Genomic DNA, 18029 nt, shown 5'->3' with positions numbered 1-18029 from the left:
TTGGTATAGTTTCAGCAAAGTTTTTGCCATTGAGGAAACAGACCTTTGCTTGCAGCTCTATGAAGGCTATCTGTTCACGTCTCTCCTCTGACAGGTCCACTTCCTGCCCTTTGATACTGAAGGCATCACTAGTCTGTTGATAAGCATGTGCCACTTCATACAGCTCTTCTATAGGGGAAAAAAAAGGGCAGGCATATATCAGCCCAGTATGCATCATCTATTTCTGTGGGCATCATTACTCTGGGGTGGCACTGCTAACTGCCAAGAACAAGATGGAGCCAGTAACTCCCAGTTACTCCATCAGCACCAGCTCTGCCTCTAGAGGGATTGCCAATCAGCCCACCTGATTAAATATAATTGGCATCGGACAAATTTTGGGAGACAACCCTATGTAAGCAGGTTTCTTTTTAATTCAGGTCACATATTTATAAAATTTCAATTTAAGCCTAATCACATCAAACCTGAGATGAACATCCGATCCAATGTATCCCCAGGTTATCAGATCAGGGTTGCTGCGAGTGACATCAAGGTAGCATTTGATCACACTCCGTCAAATGCTTTCTTGATGTCAATGGCAGTCAATCTCTGGAATTCAGCTCTATGCTCATGATTGGACCAAGACTGTGATAAAATCTGGAGCTGAATGACCCTGACAAAATCTAGACAGCACAGGTGAGCCCGTTAGTGGCGTCACTTTATTGTGCTTCTGATGACACCTTCCATCACTTTGCTGATGATTCAGGGTAGACTGATTGGGTGGTAATTAAACAGATTGGATTTGTCCAGCTTTTTGCAAGCAGGACATACATGAACAATTTTCTACACTGACTACCAACAGAGAAATGGTATTGCTGTTTGTGGCAGTCCCCTGAATGCATATGATGATCCCCTAGTTGCCTGGCATTCCAGATGCCACTTTGTCCTTTCTGTGCCATCATCAGCTTACATTTCCAGTAACCTGTGACACAAAAAGCTTTGTTACAAGAATGGCTACAGAGGAATTCATAAAGTTCTAATTTACAGAACATTCTGCATGATGCCCCAGTCCAATTTTTATCATTAACACCTTTGGGTCCTGGTCTAAGGATAAAGGATCAGCCATTTAGGACTGAGATCAGGAGGAATTTCTTCACTCAAAGGTTTTGAATGTGTGGAATTCACAGCCCTGTATGGCTGTAGAAACTCAATTGTTGACTATGTTGAGGGATAATATTCTTTGGACATTTAGTTTAAATTATTATTTTTCAGGAACTGGCTATTGTTGAGTTTCTGGACAATGCTGACACTCCCGCATCCTCTCCAGGATGTTGATGGTGGCCAACTCAATCATGGTAATGCAATTGAGCGTCAAGGATAGGTAGTTAGACTCTTGTTGGGGAAGGTCATTAATAAAGCAGAAGAGAATGCTTGGGTGCAGAATACTACCCTGAGGTACTCTAACAATGATATCTGGGGTTGGGCGATCAACTTTGTAACGATCGCAGCCATCTTCCTTTGCTCAAGGTACAACTCCAATCATTGATGTGTTTTCCCTTGATGTCCATTAACATCAGCTTTGAAGACCTCTTGATGCCACATTCAGTCAAATGCTGCCTTGATGTCAACAGCAATGATTGGACCAAGGCCATGATAAGGTCTGAAGTGGCCCTGGCTAAACTGAGCATCAGTGAGCAGATTATTAGCAAGTGTGGCTTTATTGTGTTTTCAATGACACCTTCTATCACTTTGCTAATGGCTGAGAGGGGACTGATTGGGTAGTAATTAAACACATTGGATTTGTCCTGCTTTCAGTGAACAGGACATACTTGGACAATTTTCCACATTGTCTGTTAGCTGTCAGTGTTGTAACCATTGAACAACTTGACCAGAGACATGGAAGGACTTAAGGAATATAGGGTTGAAGTAAACGTGTGATGCTCTGGTAGAATTGCAGCCATGTTCTTATTTAAAGGTGAAGCAGGGTTGAGTTGTCAAGTGGCCTATTGCTGCTCCTGTTTTCTAGTTTCCTGTTTAATTATTCCTGGACACAATTCTAAAACAGAACTTTGACTGCACAATGATCTAGTTTTGGAATATGGGCACTTAACTGGTGGAACACTTACTGTCAGTCTCATCCACCTTCATCTTCATGCTACTTGATATCAAGGCCAGCCACCTACGTTTCATCATCTTGTAACGGACGTAGAGCTCCAAGGCCAGTGTTTTGCGCTCTCGTGTTGTAGAGGTGCAAGGATACATCCCAAACAGAAATTTCCACACATCCTTACGAATACTAGGATCCACACCACCTGAACCCAATAACAAAAACATGAAGTGTACGTACTTTCTCAAACCACTGCACTCCAGGAGATGTTGGGTTTCCTAATCTCAAATTTGAATTGCACCCTATGGGAATTTTTTTTTCCAAATAACCATCAGAACCCAACTGATGCACCACTTATAGGATGCACTTCAGGATTTGATGGGATGTAATGGTAGGATCAACTCTGAAAAGATGACTGTTTATGTATTCACTTCCACAACTTTGGAATATCCAACGTCTCCTTGAAGTACTTCAGAAAAGTAATCACACATATCTCAGAAAAAGAAAGCATGCTTTTTTGTTTATCTTCACATACACCTGGGAAGGCAGATCGGGCCTCAGTTTACCATCTCACCCGAAGTATGGATCTCTGACAATGCAGCAGGCCAAAAGGAGTATCAGCGCAGAGTACAGGGCTTAGGTCTCCAAATGAGTTATGGCTGAGTGTACCTGAGTCACAACTTGCATACTGTCTGTCTCTCACCAAGGTGTCTTAAATAGTCACTAATAAATGTTTAAGGAATTCAGGAGAAACTTCCTTATCCAGAAAGCAAGGAGAATGTGGCATTCACATCTAAGTAGAGTATTTGAGGTAAATAACGTGGTTGACTTGGGGAGACACCACATAAACATGAGGAAGAACAAGAAGGGAGTGGAGCGTAGGGTATGACTGGAAGCAGGAACTTGTAAACCATGAACATCATCATGGGCAAGTTGGGCTGAACTATGACTGTGCTTTACATTCAGTTCATCAGTTATATTTCCTCTCTTTAGTCTCTGAGCTAAATGTGTATAGAATCATAAAACCAAATCCTTATCAGTGCAGTGGTTGCTAAATTTCCTACATTACAACAAAAAGCAGTTCATCAACTGTAAAACATTTGGGGCATCTTGGGCCTGTGAAGGGTGCTAAATATACAAAACATCTTTCTTCTTTCCATTGCCCTGACTGCAATCACAGTTGTGATCCTCACAATGCATAATATTCAAATTGCACAGTGGGGACAATATTTATCGCGATTGATAAAAGCTTTGCTTGCATGCTGTTATTAATGAAAAACACCATGAGGGCTCTGCTGACGGATTTGCTCCCACTGAAGCTGACAGACAGTTGACAGAGGGAAGGGGAAACTGTGATATCTGCCATGACTGGGTGACATTTCATGTTTCTGTTGTTTCAGCAATCTTATAAAATGTGTGGTAATGCAGTACAACACCCCTTCTTAATCAAAGCCATATATGCTGGAAATGCTGGATGCTAGGATTCAATAGATTTCTCTCCCATGCATTGGAGATTTGGTATTGGAAACTCAAGTCCCTGAAATAGCTTACCCTCAAATAAAATATTTGCCTTCCTATAGCACCTTCCCCAATCTCAGGCTGTCCAAAAACATTTTACAGCAAATGAAGTACTTCTAAATGGTGTCAATGTCATAATATAGGAAAAAGGACAGCTCATTAATCATAGAATCATACAGCACAGAAAGAGGCCTTTTTGGCCCACCTCATCCATGCCAACCGTGAAGCCTACCTACATTAATCCCATTTGCCTGTGTTAGGTCTGTATCCCTCTGTGCCTTTCCTATCCAAGTACCTGATCAAATGCCTCTTAAAAGCTATAATTGTATCCACCTCTGCCACTTCCTCTGGCAGCACATTTCCTATAACCAACATCCTCTGAGTGAAAACCCTTCCGATCTCCTTTCAATTTCTCCCCTCCCACCTTAAGCTCTAGACTTCCCATGCACAGTGAGATCCAGCAATGTGCAGATAATGTTGAACAAGGTATAAATATTGACCCAGATGCCTGGAGAATTCTTCTATCCTACTTTGAAATTATGTTATGGGATCTTCTATAACCACTTGTGAGATTGGATTGACCTTCTTAATACCGCCTCTGAAAAATGGCACCACCAGCAATGCAACACCTCCTCAGTCTGCTCGAGGAATTGGAATTGGTTTATTACTGTCACATGTACTGAGGTACAGTGAAAAACTTGTCTTGTATACTGTTCATACAGATCCATTCATTACACAGTACACTGAGGTTTACAAGGTAAAAACAATAACAGAATGCAAAATAAAGTGTAACAGCTACAGAGAAAGTGCAGTGTAGGTAGACAGTAAGGTGCAAGGTCATAACGAGGTAGATTTTGAGGTCAAGAGTCCATTGTATCATACTAGGAAACTGCTCAATAGTCTTATAACGGTGGTATAGAAGCTGTCCTTGAGCCTGGTGGTAGGCTTTCAGGATTTTGTATCCTTCGCCCATTGGGAGAGGGGAGGAGAGAGAATGTCTGGTGTGGTTGGGGTCTTTGATTATGCTGGCTGCTTTAATGAGGCAGCGAGAAGTATAGATGGACTCCATGGAGGGGAGGCTGGTTTCCGTGATGTGCTGAGCTGTGTCCACAACTCTCTGCAGTTTCTTGCAGTCCCGGGCAGAGCAGTTGCCACACCAAGCCGTGATGCACCTGGACAGGATGCTTTTTATGGTGCATCGATAAAAATTGGTGAGGGTCAAAGGGGACATGGCAAATTTCTTTTGGACTAGTATAAATCAGGAACCCGGATCTTGAGAATGGGATTTGAACCTAAAATGTTTTGATCTGAAGGTGAGACTGCTACCCATCCAGTTAAAACTGAGAATATTGAAAGGTAACAAAGCCTCTTTCACAGCCTCAACTTTTGATGAAACTGAAAACCTCCTCATTACATCTCCAGCTTCCCAGGAACTCTTGCACTTCAGGATATTTCTTAGCTCACTATTTAAGAGTGCATATAAATACAGGTTCCATAGACAAACTCACCTACCTGCGATCTGACACACTCTCCATCCATGGAAGATGTTGATTAGTAAAACGTACCATCAAGTTAATTGTTTCAGTACTCTGTTATGCACGAGCTCATCAGGATCATACATAGAGTAATACAGCACAGAAACAGGTCCTTCAGCCCAACTGGTCCATGCCGATCAAGATACCCATCTGAGCTAGTCCTATTTGCCCACATTTGGCCCATATCTCTCTAAACCTTTCCTATCCATGTACCTGTCCAAGTGCCTTTTAAATATACCTACCTCAGCCACTTCCTCTGGCATCTCATTCCATATGCGGACCACCCCCTGGGTGAAAAAGTTGCCCCTCTGATTCTTATTAAATCTCTCCCTCACTCCCCTCATAGTGCACTCCTAACCTTTCTTTGGCAATTGACAATCAGCTTAATACCTTTCAGGCTAAAATTACTAGACCTTTACCTATTGCATTAACTAACTTTGCCTACAACAGAACAAAAGATTTGTATGCACAAAGAAACCAACAACTTAAAAAATCTATTTAATTTTTATATAAATATAGGCATGCATTACAAATGTGTATAATAAAAAATGCAACACTTAATTGGTATACTAGTCTATAGTTCTTGGAAATAATTATTAAAAAATTAATCTCTCCCCTTCTGAAAGTTTTAACAAGCTTGTTGAAGATCAAAATGTGGGCTTGCTTTTACCCAAGAAGTCACACCTCAATAGCTTCAATGTGGAAAACGTGTTTGTGCTATAGAAGTGGGGGAACAGACACAAGAGACTGCAGATGCTGGAATCTGCAGCAACACACAAGATTCTGGAGGAACTCAGTGGGTCAAGCAGCACTATGGAGGGAAATGGACAGTCCACGTTTGTCCAGATGAAGGGTCTCGATCTGAAACGTCGATTGTCCATTTCCCTCCATAGATGTTGCCTGGCCTGCTGAGTTCCTCCAGCAGTTAACTTGTACACACTTGCCTTTGATTAGCTGTGTTGAAAGACAAGTAAACATCATTGCAATTAATTATAAATCCAGGGTTAATATAATTGGTCTTGGCATTCTTTTGGACGCAGCAGGTGAAGTAATTTTATCTCACGCAGGTATCCCAGAGACCCAGTGGGTCCGAAAATCTGGCAGTAACTTGCATCTCAAAGACAAAATGACTCTGAGTGAGGAGCAAGTCCCTGCCTCTCTGGCCATCACTATCCAGCCAGCTCCCCATGGAGATCTAATTAACTCCTAAAACAGTGTTCAGATCCACAAAGACATTTACCTATTGTATTAACAAACAGGATACACGATTTGTAAGCCTATAAACCCAACTTGGCAAAGCCAGTGTTTATGCTCCACACAAGCATCCTCCATCCCTCCTGTCAGTCCCTGCTCCCTTATGGAACTATCTAGCTTCTCTTTAAATATATAATAGATTATCCTGAAATATTTATGTTAAATGCACATAGGTATATAGAATATTTACATAGCAGCATTGTTAAAATTGTGTTAGGGTGTACAGTAATACAAAACTTATGATAGGAAGATAAGACAGTTCTTGTTTTGAGATATGGTTCAAGAGCTGCTTCTCTTTAGCTTCTTAACACAACTCGGACCAGAACCACATTCCAAACAACATCTGAACATAGCGTCTTTACAGATAAGCAGCTGTATGTAGAAAGCATATTGCAAACAAGTATTAGGAAGACACACAGCCCTTTCAGAGCTCACAAGCACTCTTGCTTGGCTTAGACAGTCATATGCTTGAATCACATTTCAGAGACTTGAGCCCAAAAATCTGTATAGTGTATTACCGGTGGGTGTGCTGCCCTGTGAAGGACATAGTCTTCCACATGAAATGATAAGCCCAGACTTCTTTTGCCTAAAGTTACCCATGACATTAATTCAAAAAAGAGCAGAGGAATTCTCCGCTATGCCCTAACCCATACCCATCTCAAATGAACGTCACTGGGAACTTGCTACACACACATTGTCTTTCTTTCCAGTGACTGTACTTCTGAAAACTCTTAATTGGCTGTAAATGGCTTTAGGCAATTCCGTAGTTGTGGAAAGCACTCCATAAATGCAAAATTGTTTTTATATTTTGTAATACCATAGCTGTTATATTTCACCGTGACCTACAGTAATCGGAGCATGGGGCATCAGAAGTAGCATGTGATATTGCATACATAGCTCTTGATTAAAGAAAAACAGCTAATTACTCAGTCACATCTTTCGCAAAAGGACTCATTTTTACAACCAGCATGCATGATGTGTGTTGCACTGGTGAGACATTTGTGGTCATTTCTGAAAAGTTTTCTGACTTGCGAGAAAGGAAATTGCTTGAGTGTCTGGTGAACGTAGATTTGAAAGGTTTTGTTCCTATGGGTCACTCTAAAAACCAAATGACATTCTGTCAACAGGGAAACAGTTAACTTAAAACAAAACATTGGATTTGCTTTCTTCCCCATTCATTAGCTCATCCCAACATACTCCACTGTCACTTCCTCAGTTAACTCTTGTAGCTTTTCATTTTTCAGGATACAGCCATTGCTTGCAAGGCCAACATTTATTGCTCATCCATAATTGCCTTTGAGGAGGTGGTGGTGGTGAGCCGCCTTCTTTAGCCAGTGCAGTCCAACTGGTGAAGGTGATTCCACGGGCACAGTGTACCTACCTGACTCTAGTTAAATTACATCAATTACCAAGTTGTCGCTCACTACTTGCCAAGAAACTGAACGGGGGTATCGTACATGTAGAAAAGGAGAGTAAAGGGGATGTTAACATTAACACAACAAGGTAATGCACTAATATTGCACAACCCATCTCGCAACTGACCCAGAGCAACAGACCTTATATCTGCGTCACACGAAGACTACCCATCTCCAACACTGGCTCAGTTCTCACTTTAGTCCATGTGATCCCGAACTGGTGAATGTTTTTGTTACTGACAGACTATATTTTGTGATGCACTCCCAGCAAGCTTCCCTTGTTCTACACTCCATAAATACCTAGCTATTCAGGACTCTACTGCCTATGTCCTACCTTGTTCCATCTCCTTCATCCATCATGCCTTATGATTTACACTGGCTTTCAAATGCTTTAATGACCTCAACCCTACCTATCCTCCAGCGGACTGAAATATCCGCCCTCCTCCAAGTCTGGTGCCTTGATTTTCAATGTTCCACCCTTGGCAACTGCGTCTTTATCTGCCAAGGCTCCAGCTGGTAGATCTCCCTCCCAAAGCTCTCTATCCTTCTCTCAATCTATTAAGATACCTCTTCAAGCCTAGCTCATCCATCATGCTTTTGGTCGTCAGTCACAAAATCATCGAATTTGTCAAATTTTGTTAAAAGGGGTGATACAAGTTGTTGGCTTATACAACCTGCTTAAGTTATACACTCAGCCAATGTATTTTGAGCATATTCTAACCACAAGCAGTTTGATACTTAAACATACAACAGGTCCTCCCCAGGTTATGACAGGGTTCTGATCCTCAGAACTGTTCCTAACCCAAACAGTTCGCAAGTCAGAAATGCGTCTGTGAACTGAGTTCCCACACGACTGAAGCTGCCTGCAACCCCGCAGCAGCTGCAAATCCATCCTGCCAGTCTCCCAACACTCATTTGTACGTACGAGCTGTACAGAAGTCAGGCATTCATAAGCTGGGGAGGACCTGTACAGGCAAGTTTACATGAAAAAAAATGGAAAGCACAACTATTGATCTGTGTAAAATGGAGGCAATTTAACCTTTATACGTGGTTACTAAAAGGAGTTCTCTTTTCAATTTGCACCTTTCCTATCATATCTACAACAGGAAACAGATTGCAACGTCATGCTTAATTACAAACACCCTGGCTGTTTAACATCTGTTGTCCCATGAGAACAAATAATGGTGCTCTATTAACTTATCATTCATTACACCACCTTAGACACGAGCATTTTATATTTCTAATTTCTCTTGCTGTGCAGTATGCCCATCTCAGAAAGAGGAGAAGTGGCATCTCTCTGCTGGCATGCATTACTCCATCACTCTCCCCATCCCCTAGCTAGTGTTTGGTGTTCTTCAACTCCTAGAAAAAGGGCACCACACACTCTATTCTGTAAAGCATTACAAGATATCTTTATTAGTCATATGTACAGCGAAACACACAGTGAAATACATCTTGTGTGTAGTGTGTTCTGGGGGCAGCCTGCAAGTGTCGCCTCGCTTCCAGCGCCAACATAGCATGCCCACAACTTCCTAACCTGTACGTCTTTTGGAATGTGGGAGGAAACCGGAGCACCTGGAGAAAACCCATGCAGACATTGGGAGAACATACAAACTCCTTACAGACAGCGGCCAGAATTGAACCCGGGTCGCTGGCGCTGTAATAGTGTTACGCTAACCATTACACTACCGTGCATGCCCCTCATTACTGCTCATCTAGGAGCAGATCCACTCGAGTGTGGGACTCTTCTTTGCTGTGGGACTCCATTCTGCCATCTAATCTAACCTCACTTCTCCTCCTCCAATCCCCCCATCCTCACACACAATCCCTACCCTTGGAGGTCTCCATTCCAGCATCTGTTCCCCACCCTTCGACCTGCTCCTCCTCATTGTGCTTTAGCCCCATCCATGGTCAATCCATTCCATCCTTCATTGTTCTCCAAGGGCACTGCCCACCCATCAACTGTACCACCTTCACAATAGGGGCAATTTACCCACTAACCCACAAGTCTTTGAGATCTGGGAGGAAGCCGGAGCATATGGGAAAACCCACACTGTCACAGGGAGATCATGTAAACTGGTAGCATTGAGAGACAAGATTGAAATCCAAATTGCTTCCACCACACAGTTTTGTTCACCATCCTCTCTCCTCATGTCAAGACCTCCGGGTCTCCACTTAGCACTCCCCTCTATGTCCCTTCACCCATCTACCCTCAATTTATATACGTATCTCTCCAAATCTGTCATCTCCACCTACTGTATCTCAAAAGGGGCTCTCACCACCAAACCTGTTGCCCAGGAGCGGTTAAGAGTTGCAGTGCACAGGGAAGCAAGGAAAGGGAGGGGGGAAGCAGGATTCACCTCCACCCCCACCCCAGAAGGGTCTCACACATACCCACCATCACATGCAGCATGGTCATGTCCCACTTCCTCCTCATTCCCCTGCCCCCGCCTCACCTATGCCTCACCTATGCCTCATCCCCACCCCACATCTGTCCCTCCTCACACCTCTCACCCCGTCAAACCCCCCGCCCTCACCCCCTCCTCACACCCCTGCATCCTCCTCACACCCCCTCAGCGCCCTTCATCCCCACACCCTCCTCACCGCCCCAGCGCCCCTCACCCCCACACCCTCCTCACCCCCCGCCTCCTCCTCACCCCCTCAGCGCTCCTCACCCCCACACCCTCCTCACCCCCTCAGCGCCCCTCATCCCCACCTTCCCCGACACTACCGCCCCCCCCCGACTCACCACCCCTGAAGATGAGCTTGCGGAGTTGCGACTCTCTCACCAGCCTCCCGTCCGTGTCGAACAGCTGGGCGAAAGTGTCGGCGTCGAGCCGGGGTTGTGGGGGCTCCGCCGGTCCGGCCGCCTCCTCCCCCAAGCTGCTCTGCAGCCACGGCCCCTCGGCCGCGGCCCCAGTGAAGGCCTCCGCCTCCCAACGCTCCTCCTCGGGCCACCAGCCGCCTGCAGCCCGGCCTCCCGCTCCACCTTCGACCCCACTCGGCTCCATCAGCTCCAGAGCTGCAGCATCGCCCGAAAGGCCTCTCACTCGATGCAGCCCCGGTCCAGGCGCTGGACCCGGCCCCAGCTGCCGAGCAGCCTCTCCCGGGCGCCCGTGGAGTGTTGGGCTGGGCTCCCGGAGTCACCTGGCTGGGAGGGAACCTGCTCTCTAACCCAGCCCTTCCTTCCCACTCCCTGCTCCCCTGGTGCACGCAGACCATCCAACTGCTTGCTTCATTCATTTATTCATTCATTTCATCCACCACTACTTTTTCTGCCCAGTCACTAACTTGACTTTTTCATTACTCCTTCCTTCACCACCGCTGGAGACACAAAACGCAGTAAATGCCGGAAACTGGAGCAACACACAACAGGCTGAAACAACTCATCCCATCAATGGAGGTAAATGCACAGTCAACATTTCGGGTCGAGACCCTTGATCTGGTCCACCCTCTTCACCTCCCACACCCCTCCCCCCCCTCCCTCCCCCCCCTCCTCCCCCCCCTCCTCCCCCCCCTCTCCCCCCCCTCCTCTCCCCCTCCTCCTCCCCTCCTCTCCCCCTCCTCCTCCCGCTCCCCCTCCCCCTCCTCCTCCTCCCGCTCCCCCCCCCCTCTCCTCCTCCCGCTCCCCCCTCCCTCTGCTCCTCCTCCCGCTCCCCCCTCCCTCTGCTCCTCCTCCCGCTCCCCCCTCCCCCTCCCCCTCCTCCCCCCCCTCCCCCTCCCCTCCCCTCCTCCCCCCCTCCCCCTCCCCTCCCCCTCCTCCCCCCCTCCCCCTCCTCCCCCCCTCCCCCTCCTCCCCCCTCCCCCTCCTCCCCCCCTCCCCCCCCTCCCCCCTCCCCCCCTCCCCCCCTCCCCCTCCTCCCCCCCCCCCCCCCTCCCCCTCCTCCCCCCCTCCCCCTCCCCTCCTCCCCCCCCTCCCCCTCCTCCTCCTCCCCCTCCCCCTCCTCCTCCTCCCCCTCCTCCTCCTCCCCCCCTCCCCTCCTCCTCCTCCCCTCCCCCTCCTCCTCCTCCCCTCCCCCTCCTCCTCCTCCCCTCCCCTCCTCCTCCCTCCCCCTCCTCCTCCCTCCCCCTCCTCCTCCCCTCCCTCCCCCTCCTCCTCCTCCCCTCCCTTCCCCTCCTCCTCCTCCCCTCCCTCCCCCTCACTCATCTCCCCCCTCCCTCCCCCTCCTCCTCCTCCTCCCCCTCCCCCTCCTCCCCCCTCCCCCTCCCCCTCCTCCCCCCTCCACCCTCCCTCTCCCCCTCCTCCCCCCTCCCCCCCATCCTCCCCCTCCCCCTCCCCCCCTCCCCCCCTCCCCCTCCCCCCCCTCCCCCTCCTCCCCCCCTCCCCCTCCCCCCTCCTCCCCCCTCCCCCTCCCCCTCCCCCCCCTCCCCCTCCCCCCCTCCCCCTCCCCCTCCCCCCTCCCCCCCTCCCCCTCCCCCCCCTCCCCCTCCCCCTCCCCCCCTCCCCCCCCCTCCCCTCCCCCCCTCCTCCTCCCCCTCCCCCCCTCCTCCCCCCTCCCCTCCCCCCTCCTCCTCCCCCCTCCCCTCCCCCCCTCCCCTCCCCCCTCCCCCCCTCCCCCCCCTCCTCCCCCTCCCCCTCCCCCCTCCTCCCCCTCCCCCCCTCCTCCCCCTCCCCCCTCCCCCTCCCCCCTCCTCCCCCTCCTCCTCCCCCCTCCCCCCTCCTCCCCCCTCCCCCTCCTCCCCCCTCCCCCCTCCTCCCCCCCTCCCCCCTCCTCCCCCTCCTCCCCCCCTCCCCCTCCTCCCCCTCCTCCCCCCTCCCCCCTCCTCCCCCCCTCCCCCCTCCTCCCCCTCCTCCCCCCCTCCCCCCTCCTCCCCCTCCTCCCCCCCTCCCCCCTCCTCCCCCTCCCCCCTCCTCCCCCTCCTCCCCCCCTCCCCCCTCCTCCCCCTCCTCCCCCTCCTCCCCCCCCTCTCCCTCTCTCCCCCCTCCCCTCTCTCCCTCTCTCCCCCCTCCCCCTCCCCGTCTCCCCTCTCCCCACCTCTCTCCCCTTCCCCGTCTCCCCCCTCCCCGTCTCCCCCTCTCCCTCCCTCTCCCCCCTCCTCCCCCTCCTCTCCCCATCCCCCCTCCTCCCCTCCCTCTCCCCCCTCCTCCCCTCCCTCTCCCCCCTCCTCCCCTCCCTCTCCCCCCTCCTCCCCCTCCCCTCCCTCTCCCCCCTCCTCCCCTCCCTCCTCCCCCCTCCTCCTCCCCTCCCTCCCCCTCCTCCTCCTCCCCTCCCTCCCCCTCCTCCTCCTCCTCCCCTCCCTCCCCTCCTCCTCCTCCTCCCCTCCCCTCCTCCCCCCCCCTCCTCCCCCCTCCTCCTCCCCCCTCCCCCCCTCCCCTCCTCCCCCCTCCCCCCCTCCCCCCCCTCCCCCTCCCCCCCTCCCCCTCCCCCCCTCCCCCCCTCCCCCTCACCCCCCTCCCCCTCCTCCCCCCCTCCCCCTCCCCCCTCCTCCCCCCTCCCCCTCCCCCCCTCCCCCCCTCCCCCTCCCCCCCTCCCCCTCCCCCTCCCCCCCTCCCCCCCTCCCCCCCCCCCTCCCCCTCCCCCCCTCCTCCCCCCCTCCCTCCCCCCCTCCTCCTCCCCCTCCCCCCCCTCCTCCCCCCCTCCCCCCTCCTCCTCCCCCCCTCCCCCCCTCCCCCCCTCCCCCCCCCTCCTCCCCCCTCCCCCCCCCCTCCTCCCCCCTCCCCCTCCCCCCTCCTCCCCTCCCCCCTCCCCTCCCCCCTCCCCCTCCCCCCTCCCCCTCCCCCCTCCTCCCCCTCCTCCTCCCCCCCTCCCCCCTCCTCCCCCTCCTCCCCCCCTCCCCCCTCCTCCCCCCCTCCCCCCCTCCCCCCTCCTCCCCCTCCTCCCCCCCTCCCCCCTCCTCCCCCCTCCCCCCTCCTCCCCCCCTCCCCCCTCCTCCCCCTCCTCCCCCCCTCTCCCTCTCTCCCCCCTCCCCCTCTCTCCCTCTCTCCCCCCTCCCCCTCTCTCCCCCCCCCTCTCTCCCCCCCCCTCTCCCCCCTCCCCCTCTCCCCCCTCCCCCTCCCTCCATCCCCTCCCTCTCCCCCCTCCTCCCCCTCCCCTCCCTCTCCCCCTCCTCCCCTCCCTCTTCTCCCCTCCTCCCCCTCCCCTCCCTCTTCTCCCCTCCTCCCCCTCCCCTCCCTCTCCCCCCTCCTCCCCCTCCCCTCCCTCTTCTCCCCTCCTCCCCCTCCCCTCCCTCCCCCCTCCTCCCCCTCCCCTCCCTCCCCCCCTCCTCCCCCTCCCCTCCCTCCCCCCCTCCTCCCCCCCCCCCCTCCTCCCCTCCCCTCCCTCCCCCCCTCCTCCCCCTCCCCTCCCTCCCCCCCTCCTCCCCCTCCCCCCCTCCTCCCCCTCCCCTCCCTCCCCCCCTCCTCCCCTCCCTCCCCCCCTCCTCCCCCTCCCCTCCCTCCCCCCCTCCTCCCCTCCCTCCCCCCCTCCTCCCCCTCCCCTCCCTCCCCTCCCTCCCCCCCTCCTCCCCTCCCCTCCCTCCCTCCTCCCCTCCCCTCCCTCCCCCCCTCCTCCCCTCCCTCCCCCCCTCCTCCCCCTCCCCTCCCCCCTCCCCCCCCTCCCCCCCTCCTCCCCCTCCCCTCCCTCCCCCCCTCCCCTCCCTCCCCCCCTCCCCCCCCTCCCCTCCCTCCCTCCCCCCCCTCCTCCCCCCCTCCCCCCCCCTCCCCCCCTCCCCCCCTCCTCCCCCCCTCCCCCCTCCTCCCCCCCTCCCCCCCTCCTCGCCCCCTCCTCCCCCTCCCCCTCCCTCCCCCTCCCCCCTCCCTCCCCCCCTCCCTCCCCCCTCGCCCCCTCCTCCCCCTCCTCCCCCTCCTCCCCCTCCCCCCCTCCCCTCCCCCCTCCTCCCCCTCCCCCCCTCCTCCCCCTCCCCCCTCCCTCCCCCCCTCCCTCCCCCCTCCTCCCCCTCCCCCCCTCCCTCCCCCCTCCTCCCCCTCCCCCCCTCCCTCCTCCCCCTCCCCCCTCCCTCCTCCCCCTCCCCCCTCCCTCCTCCCCCTCTCCCCTCCCTCCCCCTCCCCTCCTCCCCCTCCCCTCCTCCCCCTCCTCCCCCCCTCCCCCTCCTCCCCCCCTCCCCCTCCTCCCCCTCCCCCTCCCCCCCTCCCCTCCCCTCCTCCCCCCCTCCCCCTCCCCTCCTCCCCCCCTCCCCCTCCCCTCCTCCCCCCCTCCCCCTCCCCTCCTCCCCCCCTCCCCCCTCCCCTCTCCCCCTCCCCCCCCTCCCCCCCCTCCCCCCCTCCCCTCCCCCCCCCTCCCCCCCTCCCCCTCCCCCCCCTCCCCCCCCTCCCCCTCCCCCCCTCCCCCTCCCCCTCCCCCCCTCCCCCTCCCCCTCCCCCCCTCCCCTCCCCCTTCCCCCCCTCCCCCTCCCCCTCCTCCCCCTCCCCCTCCCCCCCCTCCCCCTCCCCCTCCCCCCCTCCCCCTCCCCCTCCCCCCCCTCCCCCTCCCCCCCCTCCCCCTTCCCCCCCTCCCCCTTCCCCCCCTCCCCCTCCCCCCCCTCCCCCTTCCCCCCCCTCCCCCCTTCCCCCCCTCCCCCTCCCCCTTCCCCCCCTCCCCCCCTCCCCCCCTCCCCCCCCTCCCCCTCCCCCCTCCCCCTCCCCCTCCCCCCTCCCCCCCTCCCCCTCCCCCCTCCCCCCTCCCCCCTCCCTCCCCCCTCCCCTCCCCTCCCCCTCCCCCCCCTCCCCCCCCCCTCCCCCTCCCCCCCCTCCCCCCCCCCTCCCCCCTCCCCCCCCCCCCCCTCCCCCTCCCCCCCCCTCCCCCCTCCCCCCTCCCCCCCCCCCCCCCCCTCCCCCCCCCCCCCCCTCCCCCTCTGCATCTTCCCTGTTAAGACCCTAAAGCATTCTGCACAGATCAAAGAGATAAACCCCAGAGGGTGCAGGGCTAGTCTGCTTAATCTCTCATACAATAAACCCGCCATCCTAGGAGGCAATCTGTTGAACCTTTGCCGCGTTCCTGCTATCACAAGCATGTACTTGCTTAGGTTGGGACCTAGACCTGTGCACAATATTTCATTGCTTGTATCATCTTTCAGTGATGCATATGCAAGGTTATCTATGTACCTCTGAACACGCTCGCTTTTGCATCTCTCAGTATTTGGATGGGGATGTAAGGGTGTCCCATCAACATCGGTAAGCTGAACTTTGAACTTTCCCACAGATATTTTTTCCAAAATTCCTTCAATCAAACAGGTCTACCCAGGTGATGGAAGATCGGGATGATGCTCGGTGGGCAGCCTGAAACTGGAGGATAAACACAAGGGAGCTGGTCTTCATGAGAACTCTGCAATTGAACGTGTGAAAGATTCTGCTGCTCCTAGGCTAGTAAGATTAAATTATAGGGTTTATTAAACTTCCTCGTAAGTTAGTACTTCAGGACTGAGGTATTATTGTTCATGCTTGGTAGTATTTGTTTGACATTTGCCAAGATCACAGAATTACGGAGGATTTATAATATAGAAGCAGGCCTCAAACCCAACTGTTCCATGCAGTGTTTATATTAAACATGGGCTTTCTCCTACCCTAACCACATCAGCATGCCCTTCAATTCTCTGCCTTGTGTTTATCTGGCTTCCTCTTAACTGTATCTGTGTCATTCACCTCGATTACTCCCTGTGTGAGTGAGTTCCGTATTCTCACCATTTCCTTGGTCAAGAGGTCTAACCAAGGAACTAAAGGTCATGTGGATTCCTTATCTGATTTATTGGTGACCTTCTTGGATTGATTGCCTCTTATGACTCATGGAAACATCTACGTCAGTCCTATCAAACACTTTCATAATTTTAAAAGATCAGTACCACACCAGCATTCAGTACGTAATCCCACAGCCTTCTGCTTTGTAAGGAAAAGAGCACCAGCCTTTTCAGAATCAGATTTATTATCACTGACTTGTATGTCGTGAAATTTGTTGTTTTGTGGCAGCAGTACTGTACAAAGACATAAAATTGCTATAAATTACGAAATAAATAAATAATGCAAAAACAAGGAATAACAAGTAGTGTTCATGGGTTCATGCATGGGCTGTTCAGAAATCTGATGGTGGAGGGGAAGAAGCTGTTCCTAAATTATTGAGTGTGGGTCTTCAGGCTCCTGTACCTCCTGCCCGATGGTAGTAACGTGAAGAAGGCACGTCCCGGGCGGTGAGGGTCTTTAATGATGGATGTGGACTTCTTGAGGCACTGCCTCTTGAAGATGTCCTCGATGGTGGGGAGGGTTGTGACTGTGATGGAGCTGGCTCAGTCTACAACCCTCTGCAGCCTCTTGCGATCCTGTGCATTGAAGCCTCCATACCAGGCTGTGATGCAACCAGTTAGCATGCTCTTCATTGTACATCTGTAGATACTTAAGCCGCCTTGGCACCAAGCAAGACAAAAGATCTTTCAGTGCAGAATCACTTCAATCCAGCAACTTCAGAGATCACAGAAACTTACAAATTCAAAGCCAGAAACCAAAGGTCATGTGAGTCTATAAGTGATTATATCGTTGTGTTGAAGGATCTGTCTCAGCATTCTAATTTTGGCATCATCATGAAATGAGTGCTGCAGGACATGTTTGTGTGCACTTTAACAGATGAACACATGGCTTCCAAAACTTTAGCAGTTGTCTAATGTCAGTGTGAATTCAGTGTACAGGCAAACAACAGTAGCAAAGCAGGAGCTCTGATGCTAAGCCCGAGTCACATGAGTGACTTTAGTATGAAAGACAAGATTGGTTGACAAGCTACTACTGATGTAATGAATATTACCGATCATAAATAGACCAGTGAAAAGATTCAGTTGTAAAAGGGAAGAGCATAGAGCCTCACAGGGTAATGCTCGGCCTGGGATTGAAAGCCAAAATAATATCAGGTAAGTAGATTCTCAATATAAGAGAAGCCACCTAGGAGAGGCTTATACAATATTGAAGCTAATGAAACATATGAGGAGCAAAGATGCCACTAGCAATGATCATGGAAAGTGCAATCATTTTAAAATTACAGTGCAAGTTAATGTTCAGCATATGTATATGAATATTGCTATAGGTGCTGACTTCTCAATATTGGGCAGGGATAAGTGCATCAAGAAGTTCAGCAAAGTGATATTAACAGAAAATACAGTGAATCGGAAGACTGAGAGATTGGAAACCCTGGGACAGATGCGATGTGTGGTTTCTTGTCATGGTTGAAAAGTGAAGATACCGGTCAAAGCAGCTAACTACACAATCAGACCAATGCTATCGGAAAAGGATCAACTCAAAGAATTAAAATTGGATTGACAAAATGTATTTAG

General features: G+C 52.9%; 1 protein-coding gene across 5 annotated transcripts in view; it reads right to left on the bottom strand.

The window, feature by feature from the left end:
• si:dkey-238d18.4 (TBC1 domain family member 15) overlaps positions 1–11235 on the bottom strand; it is a 45098-nt gene extending 33863 nt beyond the window's left edge. For 3 of the 5 annotated variants that reach the window (XR_007956614.1, XM_052019214.1, XM_052019213.1), the window contains exons 1-3: positions 10555–11186; positions 2103–2288; positions 44–168 (exon numbers count right to left, since the gene is read on the bottom strand). Coding sequence is in view for 4 of the 5 variants with exons in the window: in XM_052019214.1 (XP_051875174.1) it covers positions 44–168; positions 2103–2288; positions 10555–10816 (573 nt within the window). In the remaining variant the exon portion in view is untranslated. Of the gene's footprint in view, positions 1–43; positions 169–2102; positions 2289–10554 lie in introns of all 5 variants that reach the window. The other 2 variants (XM_052019212.1, XM_052019217.1) reach the window with 2 other exon arrangements.
• Positions 11236–18029: the final 6794 nt, after the last annotated feature.

Source organism: Pristis pectinata, chromosome 7, assembly GCF_009764475.1.
Source record: "Pristis pectinata isolate sPriPec2 chromosome 7, sPriPec2.1.pri, whole genome shotgun sequence".
Classification (NCBI taxonomy): domain Eukaryota; kingdom Metazoa; phylum Chordata; class Chondrichthyes; order Rhinopristiformes; family Pristidae; genus Pristis; species Pristis pectinata.
The sequence above is the reverse complement of the archived record's forward strand: the minus strand, read 5'-3'. Positions and strand labels throughout refer to the sequence as shown.